The sequence below is a fragment of the Octopus sinensis genome, unplaced genomic scaffold (genome assembly GCF_006345805.1).
Source record: "Octopus sinensis unplaced genomic scaffold, ASM634580v1 Contig15228, whole genome shotgun sequence".
Classification (NCBI taxonomy): domain Eukaryota; kingdom Metazoa; phylum Mollusca; class Cephalopoda; order Octopoda; family Octopodidae; genus Octopus; species Octopus sinensis.
The window spans coordinates 24,113-39,405 of NW_021833616.1; the positions used below are offsets into that span (position 1 = coordinate 24,113).

At 40.9% G+C, this 15,293-nt stretch overlaps 1 protein-coding gene across 1 annotated transcript; it reads right to left on the reverse strand.

Moving 5' to 3' along the window:
- Window positions 1-1,586: 1,586 nt before the first annotated feature.
- Window positions 1,587-3,835, reverse strand: LOC115230299 (flocculation protein FLO11-like). Its single transcript, XM_029800502.1, has 2 exons — window positions 3,828-3,835; window positions 1,587-2,163 (listed from the first exon to the last, which is right to left on the reverse strand). Exons 1-2 carry the CDS (start codon window positions 3,833-3,835, stop codon window positions 1,587-1,589), a joined length of 585 nt encoding a protein of 194 aa, XP_029656362.1.
- Window positions 3,836-15,293: the final 11,458 nt, after the last annotated feature.

Here is a 15,293-nt window from a genome sequence, read left to right on the forward strand (position 1 = left end):
TTTCAATTCCTGAGCGTTATACCAATACATCTGTTTGTTTTGTATACCACCTGTCTTCGTCTTTTGTTTTTTTTTCGTGAACCCCCCCCTATATATATATATATATATATATAATATATATATATATATATATATATATACATACACACACGTACACCCCACACGCAAACACACACAACACACAACACACCACACACACACACACATGTATGTATGCACGAATATACAATCAGCAAATGGTTGGTGTTCGTGTCGAGACAATTACTATTTGTCTGGCTTGGTAACTGCATATATAAGAAGAGTAATAAAGCGTAGTACGATGTACAGCAAAGAATCTACACATTTTCTTCTGGTACGAATATTGCTCAGTTGCAGTAGAAGGTGCAATAACATCGAAATCGTTGACATCCTCAGTCGACAAGATTATTAAATTAATGTCTCGGAATGTCTGCTGTATGTAGAATATTAATCACATGAAATTAGTTATTACATCATTAAGAAGGAAAAAAAGGTCGCTTCTGCTTGTGATCTGTGTATCTGTCTGTCTGACTGTCTGTTTGCTTGAACGTCTGCTTCTCTCTCTCTCTCCCTGCCTCTGTGTATGTATGTATGTATGTATGTATGTATGTATGTATGTATGTATGATGTAGATAGGTATGTGTCTGCCTGCCTGTCTATCTATCTATCTATCTATCTATTTATCTATCTATCTATCTATCTATCTATCTATCTATCTATCTATCTATCTATTTTTCTATCAAGTTCATAAACATAAATCCGGAAAAAGAGGCTTATCTAAGTTATAGAGCAGTATAATTAAAGTTAGATAAGGCCGGTTTATGGGATTACCTTAGGTTTAACGTCTATAGAGGGCCTGGCTTTATGGCGTATCATCAGATCGCAGAAACCTGTTGGCTAAAGGCCTCTCTAGTGAGTGACCTCTCTAGGATATGGAGGAGGAAATGAGCTCATTACTCAATATCAACAAAGGAGATTGTCTCTCCTTGACTATCGATCGCCAATGTCAACAAAGTAGGGTGTGTCTCTTTGGCTATCGATTGCCGATGGCCATGCTACCTCGTGGGATCCAATAGGCTAGCAGGAATTTCTTGAGATGCAAGCACGGTCCAAAGACTTCCGTTCTTGAGTTCAGGATGTTCCCTTGCTGGAGGGGTCCTTTATGATCCTCGCCCGTTCCTGTGTGCATAATTTACAGCGGTCGGTCTCGTTAATGTATGGGTTCGGATTCTCTAGGATTCTCCCTGATACTGTGTATGGAATACCTATTTCTTTACTGCTCACAAGGGGCTAAACACAGAGGGAACAAACAAGGACAGATAAACGGATTATGTCGATTATATCGACCCCAGTGCGTAACTGGTACTTATTTAATCGACCCCGAAAGGATGAAAGGCAAAGTCGACTCAGCGGAATTTGAACTCAGAACGTAACGGTAGATAAAATACGGCTACGCATATCGCTCGGCGTGCTAACGTTTCTGCCTGCTCGCCGCCTTGGAATACCGTTGTCTGTTAGCTGCCATATGTTGCTGGCTAATGACGTAATGAATCTCCTTTCTGGTATCCTTAAGGAGAATCTGTGGTTGTAGAGGCATTGTTCGAACGAATTCCCGGAACAGCTGATGTGTCTCCTTGGTCGGGTGTGGGCGGTGGTGTATCTGTTGGTGTTGGCATCGGTGCCGTCGTTGTTGCCGGGACTGGCGCTGTTAGTGCTGGCGTTGCTGGTGTTGGTGGTGTTGGTGCTGGCGCTGTTGGTGTTAGTGTTATTGGAGGTGGAGATGGTGTTGGTACCGCCAATGCCGATGTTGGTAAAGTGCCGTTGTCGTTATTATGGCTATCGCTATTGATGGAGGCACTGTCATTATTGTTGGGGATGTTATTGGTGATGTCTCTACTGCTATTTCCGTTAGGGTTGCTGTCGTCGCTGTTATTGATGTTATCGCTGGCGATGGCACTGCCGTTGCTGCTATTGGAACTGTCGGGCCCTCTGCTGAAGACGTAGCTGTTAGGTAAGCTGCTGCTGATGCCGCTGTTGTCATTAGGGGTACTACGATTGCTGTCGTTGATGTTGTCGCTGGCGATGGTGCTTTTGGTTCTGTTCGCGTTTCTGCTGCTGCTACTATTGGTATTGACGTCCCTGCTTCTGTGGTCACCGTTAGGGGAGCTGCTGATGTTGCTGTTGCTGCTGCTGCTGCTGTTGTTGTTGTTGTTAAGCAACAAGACGGGTAAGGGTGATTAGGTGATGGTCTAGGGCTTAAGGGCGGGAGACCCCAGACCTTGAAAAAAAAAAAAAGAAAAACTTTGGTCGTCTTGTTGTAGTCGAGGGCTCTTCGTTGACACCCAACACCACTGGGAGGTGACCCTCGAAGTCGCTGAAAATGGAGATCTCCAGGTCCAAATTCTTGGATGGCTGCTGTTGCTGCTGGGTCAGCCAGTACCTCTGCTTCGTAGACTACTACCTTGGTTTCGCGGTGGCCCCTCACTGGACAGCTATTGCGATCCCTGCATGAACATCCTTCCTCCGCTCGTGATCTAGAAGTGCTAAGTAGAATGCTCTTAATATTATGGGCACAGCTAAAAGAGACCCTAAGGTTGTGCCTGTTGAAAATGCGTCCGTACGAGAGGCGTTCAATAAGTAATGCCCCTGACCCACTTCCCATAGCAGTAGACCAACGAAACTTGGCACAGTTATTAGTCTTTTTCTACCTAGAAACCACCCAGAGTTACGCATTTCTCCCATTGTTTGATGCAGCTCTGGAGACCGTTTTTGTAGAAGACCCCAGCTTGGTCCTCCAACCACGACGTGACTTCAGAAATCAAGGCTGCATCATCTGGGAAACGCTTTCCTTTCAAAAACAACTTCATGGCTGGGAAGAGGTGAAAATCCGAGGGTGCAAGGTCAAGGGAGTAGGGGCATGGGGGAGGAGTTCATAGCCGCACGCCTGTGCTTCTGATCTGGCGACCATCGATTTGTGGACCGGAGCGTGTCCTGCAGGAGGAGGATGCCTTTGCTGATCTTGCCCCGCCTCTTGATTTGATAGCTTCTCTTAATTTCATCAAAAGTGAAGCATAATAGGCTCCTGTAATTGTGGTACCCTTTGCCAGGAAATTTGTCACCACTACTCCATCCTGGTCCCAGAAGACTGTGAGCATGACCTTGCTAGCTGAGGGCTGCACCCTTGCCTTCTTGGAGGAGGTGAGTCACGGTGCTTCCACTGCATTGACTGGGCTTTTGTCTCTGGATCATAGTGATGGACCCAGGTTTCATCCTGTGTAATCAGTCTTTTGAAAAATTTTGACTCATCTTCTTGGCACATCTCCAAATTCATCCTCGAGCACTCGACGCGTTCTTGCTTCCGGAAAGGTGTGAGCAACCTGGGAATCCATATGGCAGACACCTTTTGCATACGCAAATGGTCATGAATGATTGGTTTCCACAGACCCGGTACTAATCTTGACCTCATGGGCTATTTGGCGAATAGTTATGCGTCGATCTTCCAAAATGGCAGCCTGAACTTGATGGACAGATGCCTCATCAATAGCAGTAGGGGGCGACCAGATCTGGGAGCTGTTTCCACAGAGTTCCGACCATGTTTGAATTCACAATGCCAGCATTTTACAAGGTCATATGATGGGGCATCATCACCATAAGTTACTTTCATTTCATCAAAAGTCTCCCGTGGTGTGCGTCCTTTCAAATATAAAAAGCGGATCACTGCCCGACACTCAACAGGCTCCATTTCACACTTGACTCAGTTCAAACACCTGTAAATCAGAAACCACAATTCGTTCAGAGCTGTAATTTACCGCTTCATCTATGGAGATATGAATAATTGCACATGCAAAATTTCAGCTAGATCAAACAACTGCAAGTGGGTCTGAGGCATTACTTATTGAACGCCCCTCTTATCTATCTGAATTAGTGAAATGTTTATCTTATTAACTTAAGGAATATCCTACCTACGGGCGTTTATACGTTAAGAAAGAAGTGGGGGTCAAACCAAATGATATTTCTATGGTACTTCCTTCTGCGGATGTTGGGGCCCGGCATGTAGGAGATGCGGTTCCTTAATCCGCTAGCAGTTGGGGCCTCGTTATAGTAGGAGGCTGCTGCATCAAAAATCTCTTGGCTGGAGGAAAGGTTCGTGATCCTCTTACTAACACCCTTCACCAGGTTTCTGAATACGATGGGTGGGTGACAGGATGCTGTATTGATATATTTTAGCCTCTCATTTGGCTTGCGTCTAAGAAGTCCGTGGTGGTGAGGCTTGTCTCGATGGTGAGTTTCAGTCCCATGGAGGCAAGTGTACTAATTACATCTTTCCTAAGCCCGTCTAGTGTGTGGCCGTTAGCTCCCCTTGAGATGATCAGGGCGTCATCTCTATTGAGATCGAAGAGGACGGAGGGGAACATTTTCTTAAGTGTATTAAGGGTATACAACCCGATAAGGTCTCATACATCAGCGCTGTCGCTACATCAAAGGAGCCCACGGGGTCGAACTGCTTGACCCAGGTCGAAACTTTATTGGATAGCACTGTTTTCTTGCTGTGCAAAATGACGTCTATATCCCCGTCGCTAATACCAGTGGAGCTCCAAGCGAAGCAAAGCGTCATGCCCAGTAACCCTTTTGAAACAGACAGGTAAAAATCGGCTATGTCAAACTGAGTGAACCTTGCTCTGCCTCTCCCCCTGTTAGTGTTAATGTTGACATCAGCGATCGATAGCCAAGGGGAGACAATCTCCTTTGTTGACATTGAGTAACGAAGTCATTTCTTCCTCTATATTCTAGAGAGGTCACTCACTAGAGATTCCTATAGCCGATAGGTTTTGAGACCTGAAGATACGCCATAAAGCCAGGCCCTTTATAGATGTGAAACCTAAGGTAATCCCAAAAACCAGCCTTATCTAACTCTAATATATATATATATATATATAATAATAATAATAAAAGGTGAAATTTATTAATTTAGAAATAATCATTAATTTCACCAAGTAGAGTTCGGCATGTAAAAAACCCATTCAAGGAAGGTTTAAGTAATACTAAGTAATTAAGGGTTCAGCAACGATTTGCCTCACCACACACCGAATTTAGAAATAGCAGTCAAAAAGTTTTGGCTATTCTTCTACTTAAAAGGGAGATCCCAGTAAAACCAAAGCACTCTCCCTTTTAAGTAGAAAGAATAGCCAAAATTTTTTGACTGCTATTTCTAAATTCGGTGTGTGGTGAGGCAAATCGTTGCTAACCTTAATTAAGACTTATATATATTATATATATATATATATAATTATATTATCTATACTATACTATACTATACTATATAGTACCCTTGTTTCTCTTGTTGTTCGCATACCAAAGTTTGTCTTCGTATATCATGTTATTTTCATATTTCGTATTTCATGTTCTTTACGTATACGCATATGATGTATGTATGTATGTATGTATGTATGTATGTATGTATGTATGTATGTAGTAGTATGTAGTATGTATGTATGTATGTGTGTGTGTGTATGTGTGTGTGTGTGTAAGTATATACATATATGTATGCATATATGCTTATATTATATATATATATATATATATATATATTTATTTATATTATTAATATGATTGAACGCAACGCATCCATTCCAAGTAAGTTATATATATATTATATATATATATATATATATATATATAATATTATATATATATTATATATATATATATTAATAGATAGATAGATAGATAGATAGATAGATAGATAGAAGATAGATAGATAGATAGATAGATAGATAGATAGATAGATAGATAAAGCTATAAATAGTTTGTAAATACTTGGTTGACGAACCTATTTGGACAGAAGTCGAAGGTTTTTATAGCTTTATCTGATGTGCCTCGAGAGTTAATGTTCCAAAAAAGAATTCTCTATATGTATGAATGTATATATGTATGTACGGATGGACTTATGTATATGTATGTGTGGGTGTGTGCGTGCACATGCGTGGATCTGTGGGCGTACGTAGGCTTGTGTATACGTGCACATGTGAATTTGTCTTTTCGCCTCTCTCTCTCCAAACACCGTTTGTCTAGCAATGTTGGTTTTGGTTTGTTCCACCTCTCCGTAAACAAAGTGGTTTTGCAAAGGAGAACAATATAAAAGATGGAAGACTTCAGTAAGCCCTGCCAGAATCGATTTGTTTAGCTGAAGCCATTTAGTGCTCCAGCGTGGTCGCAGTCCAGGGACTAAAAGAAGTAAGTGAATTAAAGTATCGAAACGACAGCAAATTTGAGGTGAAGGGCAGATCGATACGATCCACTCCGGTACATGACTGGTGCAATATTTTACTGGACATCGGAAGGAAGATGGGTAAAGTAAATTGTAGTGTGATTTAATCTTACAACGTAGAGAAGCGGAACAAATGCCACAGGGAATTTTTCTGATTTCCTCGTGATTCTGAGCTGTGCGATACAAATTTATAATGGGAGGAAAGTATTCAATCTGAGAGCCACTCTCTGGATGCACCATTAGGCCTTTAATATTCTATACGAAAGGTAAGGCGGCGAGCTGGCAGAAACGTTAGCACGCCGGGCGAAATGCGTAGCCGTATTTCGTCTGCCGTTACGTTCTGAGTTCAAATTCCGCCGAGGTCGACTTTACCTTTCATCCTTTCGGGGTCGATTAAATAAGTACCAGTTACACATTAGGGGCGATATAATCGACTTAATCCGTGTGTCTCTCCTTGCTTGTCCTCTCTGCGTTTAGCCCCTTGTGGGTAGTAAAAAAATAAATATTTCGTCTGTTTTTACGTTCAAATTCCGCCGAGGTCAACTCTGCATTTCATCCTTTCGTGATCGATAAATTAAGTACCAGTTGCGTACTGGGGTCGATCTAATCGACTGACCCCTGCCCTAAAATTTTGGGCGTTGTGCCTAGCGTAGAAAAGAATATTCTATACGAAATATAGAGATGGGAATGTTAATGTAAATACTATCAATTATAAAGAAATCTGTGCGGAAGCTTCGCAGTTTTTCAGAAGTTATCTCCCCTGCAAAACGGGTGTTTGTGGGAACTGTAAAGTTATGTCCCTTCATTTGGATGTCGTTTGTCGAAATATTTTCTTTTCTGTTCTAGGCACAAGGTCCGAAATCTTTTAGGGTAAGGGGCCAGTTGATTAGATCGACTCCAGTACGCAACAGGTACTTAATTTATCGACCCTGAAAGGATGAAATGCAAAGTCGACCTCGGTGGAATTTGAACTCAGAACATAGCGGCAGACGAAATACCTATTTCTTTACTACCCACAAGGGGCTAAACACAGAGGGGACAAACAAGGACAGACAACCAGATTAAGTCGATTACATCGATCCCAGTGCGTAACTGGTACTTATTTAATCGACCCCGAAAGGATGAAAGGCAAAGTCGACCTCGGCGGAATTTGAACTCAGAACGTAGCGACAGACGAAATACCTCTACGCATTTCGCCCGGCGTGCTAACGTTTCTGCCAGCTCACCGCCTTAATTTGTCGAAATAATTTGTGGCTGGAATGCCACATGTAACTAAAAAAAAAAAATACAAACCAGCCTTCTTTTTACATTCTTATTAATCAATTAATTAACTAATTTATTTATTTAATCAGCTTAAATTGCTCGTGGGAAGCCAAATGGAAATAGATGTATGAAATCGCATATACTCTTTCACTCTTTTACTTGTTTCAGTCATTTGACTGCGGCCATGCTGGAGCACCGTCTTTAATCGAGCAACTCGACCCCGGGACTTATTCTTTTGAAAGCCCAGTACTTATTCTATCGGTCTCTTTTGCCGAACCGCTAAGGTACGGAGACGTAAACACACCAGCATCGGTTGTCAAGCAATGCTAGGGGGACAAACACAGACACACAAACACACACATACATATATATATACATACATATATACGACAGGCTTCTTTCAGTTTCCATCTACCAAATCCACTCACAAGGCATTGGTCGGCCCGGGGCTATAGCAGAAGACACTTGCCCAAGATGCCACGCAGTGGGACTGAACCCGGAACCATGTGGTTGGTTAGCAAGCTACTTACCACACAGCCACTCCTGCGCCTATATGTATAAATCTTTAACTACTTTCAGCTTGAGAGCTGCGGCCATGCTCGGATACGGCCGTTATATATAAGGAGAAAGTATTTTAAGTTTACGATAAGAGAGAAGTAGGGGTCAAATTATATAAATAAATAAGAACGTAAAAGAAAAGGGAGTAGGCAAAGAACAGCTGAATGTTTGTGGTAACTCATTTTGTCGCCTCTTTAAATTCTGGAAAATCAATTCATTTCTATTGTTTGTAACTTGTTGACGACGTTGATCCTTGTGGTTTTGCAGGACACACCTGTTCTCCTAAATGGTCCCTAGCTTACTCTTTCACGCGCACGCACGCACGCACACGCACACGCGCGCACACACACACACACACACACACACACACACACCTATCTGTCTATCTATCTATCTATCTATCTATCTATCTATCTATCTATCTATCTATCTATCTATCTATCTATCTATCTATCTATCTATCTATCTTTATTTTTTTTTGTTCTTCTTTTTCCCTTTTACGATCCCTTTTGATCGAAAACCCACGCTACCTTTTTTTCTTTTGTTTTTTGTTTTTTCATCCCCCAAAAGAAAAGCTCTACCTTGTGACTTGTCCCATCTGTGTGCAGCCCTGTGTGGCCAATAAAGAAACTTATCTATCTATCTATCTATCTATCTATCTATCTATCTATCTATCTATCTATCTATCTATCTATCTATCTATGCATAGTTTAATTTAAGTTCTTCTCGTTAGAGTTCAAGTCGGTCACTAATAAACCAACAAGAGTTATTGAGTTAAGAAAGTTCCCGGTGCTTGTAAACATGTGGTTGAGTTGCATGCACCCATGTGTGTGCATCTATTCATATGTATGTATGTATGTATGTATGTATGTATGTATGTATGTATGCGTGTGTATGTGCGAATGTTCGACTGACGTGCACGCCTGCGCGCAGGTATTTGTAGAAAGTGAGGAGAGGATAAAATTGACGGTAATCATTGAGTTACATTAATATATTAAGTCTCCTGTTTATTTGTATTGCTATCATAGAACAAACAGAAGATGACTTGTAAATGCTACTAGTGATCTACACTGTTGTATCCAACGAAAATTAGCTTCGATTCTCGTGGTATACGCATAAATCAGAACTGAAAGTATGTTTATTCCCGTTAAAATTCTTAAATTCTCTACTATATAATCTTAATTACCTCCCTTACATTCACAACAACAGCCAGGACAAAAGTTCTCTCCCTTACTTATACCGCCTATTCTTTATTGCAACTCCGTTGCTTACAAAGCAATCTGAGTGACAAGAGAGCGTCCGTGGAGGCTTGTTGGGTTGAATTCTACAAAAAATTATTTTTCGAAAGCACTACTTTGTCTGATATGTACCTGCCAGTCAAGTGGTTTGATCTGAGTCTGTGTTTAAACTAAAACCATTTCTGCATGAAAGACACATGTTAGCTATTCAAAAATGCAGAACGTAGCTTCACTTACACATTTATTCTTTGTTATATGGTGTCGCCATTTTCTTTTTGTGTCGTGAACTGCGACTTGGTCACTGACAAGATTATATGTCATGTAATGTTATCAGTGGCCAAGTCGCAGTTCATGTGATGAAAAATGTTGACACCTCATAACAAATAATAAATGTTTCAGTGAAATTAACAATCTTTCTATGATTTTGAATGGTTAGCATGACGCATCAAATCTTAGTCGTATTAGTTTATCATTTTTCTTGTAGATATTAATTGTTGTTGGTGATAGAAATTATACAGCTCAAAGGAGGATGAGTCATTTGTGTTGCGAAAAAAGATATCAAATTACTTTAGTTGTGATGTGTAATTTGTCTCTCAATAAACTGAATATCTGTACTTAAATTTTGTTTTTCTTAGTTCCTTTCTTCGTGTGAGGGAAATCAGTCCACTACTTGTCTTTATTTGGTCCAATTCCTTGCTCTAGTCCACTCAGCAGTGAATAGGTAACCTTGTGACGGACTAGCCTTCCGATCAGAAGGAATGTTGACCTGTTCACCTAGGCAGAGTGTTGACATCATCTGAAAGCTAAAACGATGCAAAGTGCATTGTAATCAGCGATGTAGAAGAATATCCGATAGTGTTGTCGATCACGTGACCACATGATTTAAAAAAGATAGTAAGTATTAAATGTAACCGCTTCACAAACATGGTTATGCTAAATAATTTTGAAGTGAACCAGAGAGAGTAGATAATTAGTAAATATCTAATTTTATGTGGGGTGGTGCAGGGCTAAAGATATTTTAAGCTCCGAAACTGTGGTAAAAAGACCTATGTAATAATTAGATCATAGATAGATAGATAGATAGATAGATAGATAGATAGATAGATAGATAGATAGATAGATAGATAGATAGATAGATACACACATACATACATACATACATACATACATACATACATACATACATACATACATACATACATGAGACTATAAAAACTTGCAAGATCTTGAGATTTCTTCGCGGCCTTGCTATCATGTAGGTGGCCAGTCAAGATTAATTCCAAACTAAAATGAGAAAGCGAACCCCTCCACACACACACACACACGCACGGATATATGCGCGCGTGTGCATATGTATATAGAAACAATAATGCACATTTACAACAATAAAAGCGAATAAGTGTATATTTAATTTATGGTATTTGATATTCACCAATGGGAAAACGGTGAGCTGACAGCATCGTTAGCACACCGGGCAAAATGTCTAACCGCATTTCGACCCTCTTTACATTCTGAGTTTAAAATTCGCTCAGGTTGACTTTGTATTTCGTGGTCGAAAGAATGAGTACCCGTTGAGCAATGGATTCGATGTAATCGTTAATCTTCTTACCACGAATTTGCTGGCCTTGTGCCCAAATTTGAAGCCACTATCCATTTATCCGCCTTCACGGTTCAAATAAATGCCTTTGACCATTTTGTGATAATTATTTCACTTAGCTTAATTTATTTGGATTTATCCAGATTATCTCGGCTATAAGAATGTTCTACTTTAAATTAAATAAAGTAGTACAAAGCAGCCTTAAATAAAATCTATTTTCGTTAAACGTTATATTGTATGCGTTCAAGTGCATTCGGACATGAGAAGACCTTCCGCTGCACAAATATTCCTCTTATACTTCAAGTATATTGGGCTGTAAATGTAGCCATGAATCAGACGGCGCATTTGTTTCTGCGTTCTTTCTCTTCATCAACTACGAATACCAAATTTTGTCATTCACGGCTCGCAGTAGATGGTCTTCTTACGTTTTAATACTCTCGAATGTGTAAATGTGATGTTACACGAATAAGTTCTACTTTATATATTTTAAAGTGTATCATTGAATATGAATCAAAGAAGAGTGACACCCTTCAAACCAGGAACTTTTCAGCACCCCTTGTGTGTGTGTGTGTGTGTGTGTGTGTGTGTGTGTGTGTGTGTGTGTGTGTGTGTGTGTGCGTGCGTGTGTCCCTCCAACGTCGCTTGACAACCGATGCTGGTGTCTTTACGTTCCCGTCACTTAGCGGTTCGGCAAGGGAGCCCGATAGAATAAGTACTAGGCTAAAAAAGAGTAAGTGCTGGAGTCGATTTGCTCGACTAAAGATGGTGCTCCTGCATGGACGCAGTCAAATGACTGAAACAAGAATAAAAAGAATATAATTGATATAGTCTATCTACTTTAGTCTAGTTATAAGTATTTGCACGGTAAATCTTTCAAGGGAGATAAATCTTTCAAAAAGTGAAAGAGTTATCGAACATAATAACCTGAAGTTGTGCTGTTTGCGACAGAAAGACTTCAGTATTTTACGTGGCCAAGGTGGCGAGCTGGCAGAAACGTTAGCACGCCAGGCGAAATGCTTAGCGGCATTTCGTCTGTCGCTACGTTCTGAGTTCAAATTCCGCCGAGGTCGACTTTGCCTTTCATCCTTTCGGGGTCGATTAAATAAGTACCAGTTACGCACTGGAGTCGATATAATCGACTTAATCCGTTTGTCTGTCCTTGTTTGTCGTCTCTGTGTTTAGCCCCTTGTGGGTAATAAAGAAATAGGTATTTCGTCTGCCGCTACGTTCTGAGCTCAAATTCCGCCGAGGTCGACTTTGACTTTCATCCTTTCGGGGTCGATTAAATAAGTACCAGTTACGCACTGGGGTCGATATAATCGACTTAATCCGTTTGACTGTCCTTGTTTGTCGTCTTTGTGTTTAGCCCCTTTGCCTTTCATCCTTTTGGGGTCGATAAATTAAGTACCAGCTACGCACTGGGGTCGATGTAATCGACTTAATCCGTTGTCTGTCCTTGTTTGTCCCCTCTGTGTTTAGCCCCTTGTGGGTAGTAAAGAAATAGGTATTTCTTCTGTCCTTACTTTCTGAGTTCAAATTCCGTCGAGGTCAACTTTGCCTTTCATCCTTTCGGGGTCAATAAATTAAGTACCAGTTGCGTACTGGAGTCGATCGAATCGACTATCCATCTCCCCCCAAATTTCTGGCATTATGGCATTATGCCTAGAGTAGAAAAGAATACTAGGATTTGGTGAGGAAGCGAGCTGGTAGAATGTTTAGCAGGCAGGTCAAAATGCTTAGCAGCATTTTGGCCGTCTTTACGTCCTGAGTTTCAATTCTGTCGAGGTCGGCTTTGCCTTTCATCCTCCTTCGAAATCGATGACCTTGTAACGACATTTGATGCCAATAATATGACTTGGTATTTTCACTCATTCGTCGTACATACATACATACATACATACATACATACATACATACATACATACATACGTACATACATACATACATACATACATACATACATACATACATACATACATACGTATATCGTATTGTAAGAGTTGCGATGGTGGGAGACAAACACAGCCACACAAACACACACACAGACACGCATACATACATACGAGGGACTCCTTTCAGTGTATGTCTACCAAATCCACTCACAAAGGTTTGGTTGGCCCGAGGCTACAGCAGAAGACACTTGCCCAAGGTGCCACGCAGTGAGACTGAACCCGGAACCATGTGGTTGATAAGCAAGCTACTTACCACACAGCCACTCCTATATATATATATATATACTAGCAGAATTGCCCGGCGATGCTCGGGGCTGAATTGCTTGAAAGTACTGTTAATGATCGCACTGAATTATGATGATTATTCAGGCAAATATTGATATAAGTTTACGGTGGGAGATAAGGACTTAACGATCAAACGTGTGCCATTGCATTGTTTTGGGTGAACCAAATTTCTAATGAGCATTATAGGGGCACCAATTTTAAGTTTGAGAAAGTGTGGTGGTAGTCCGGGGTGCCCAAAGGAATTGAGTACCTCTATTGGATAGTTGATGACGTCCTCTGGGTCAGGAGTTGTATCGACAGACTTATATACATAGACTTCCCCAGGAATGAGTTTTAGCATTTCATCATTAATATGGTGAACGGTTTTATTCCTCGGGGCCAGAATAGCCCTTTGGCCAATCCAATCCATATTCTGATAATTAGCTTGTAGATCTGGGAACACTGCATCTCTGAGATCAGAAGGCGTTTTAACAATGGTACAAATGGAATCGATGGCAATATTACCATTTTCATCCCCTGGTATTTTGCCTTCGCCAAGTGCAAGGAGGGTGTGAGAAAATGCTGCTAATGTGATATTACGTCGCATATGTGCACGCATATTGGTGTGAAGTTTGAGAGTCTTCACCAGTGGCCACAATGTGGATGACTTAAGACACGTACTTACTGCATCAGCTCTAGTCCCTTTGGGAATAACGGGAAGTGTTTGTCGGAAGTCCCCCGAAAGAAGAAATGTTATGCCTCCCATGGGAGCTGAAGAGTGTTTGATGTCTCTGAGAGATCTATCTAGTGCCTCAAGAGCACGTCTGTGGGCCATCCCAAACGATAAGCTTGCATCGTCTGAAGACTTCTGCCTGATCGGAGCTGTTAATGATGTTGCAAGTTGGTGTCTCAGTCTTCGCTAAGTCAAGCGGAAGCTTGAAAGTGGAGTGAGCTGAATGCCGCCTGGCAACAAATTCCAGATGATGCCACAATTCCAGATGATGCCACAGCTAGGGCAATGCCTTGTGTTCGCCTAATCTCAGCCAATATTAATTTGTTGACAAAAGTTTTCCCAGTGCCCCCAGGAGCGTCCAGGAAAAAAATCCTCCCAGTTTTGGCCCGGACTGAATTAACAACGGAGTTGTAAGCAAACTTGTGTTCTGGAAGGAGCTTTGGCTCATTGTCGGCTATGTACTCGGCAAGCTCATCAACATTAAAACATGTCTCACGCAGGAAATGTGAAGACAGAGTGTTTGTGCCTTCCCGGTTTGTTGAAGCTAGGCCATAGACCGGCAAGGCACTACCGCCCATATCAAGTACAGTATCTTCGAACGTAGTTTGTTACCACACAGCCACACCTGCCCCTATGTATGTGTGTGTGCGTGTGTGTGTATGGGTAGATATATTATGCATGTACATATGTGTATATATATATATATGTGTGTACATATTACATGTACATCTATATATATATACATCTACACATAAAATACAAAATACAAAGTTATATCTTGATATCGCTAGTGATAACAATACTCAAAATATATAACAGACTTGAATTGTAGGCCCGTCTCTTGCAATTTCGATCAATTGGATCTTGTCCTCCCTCTTGTATAGAAGTGTATGGCTGCAGCGAAATTCATTTTTGGACTTTCTTCTATCGAAGGCATTTTAACAAAAATGCTTCCGTAAAGACGGTGAAAATATTGTCAATTTCCCCAAACAGGGACACAATTCAATTTTGAAACAATAACCAAAGCCCCCTCTCCGAAAGGGGGAGGGTTACGGTTTACAAATGCAATTTAACAAATGCAACACAACAACGTTTCCCTGGCGAGGAACCAACAAACGTGATTACAATAGTCAAACTGTAATAATAATTACAACAAACCTTTTTAATTTATCCCCATTTATGTGAAACCACTTATTCAAGTTCAAGTCATTGATGCAATTTTATACGAATTGCTAATACACACACACATAATAAGGGTGAAAAATTGAATATTAATTTGATTAATATGAATTGAAAACCAGTGGTGTAGCATATATGACCATAGCGGATCTTCCTCTAGCAAAAAGGATGACCTCTATTAATGGCTCATCCCTGTTACACACACACACACCACACACACACA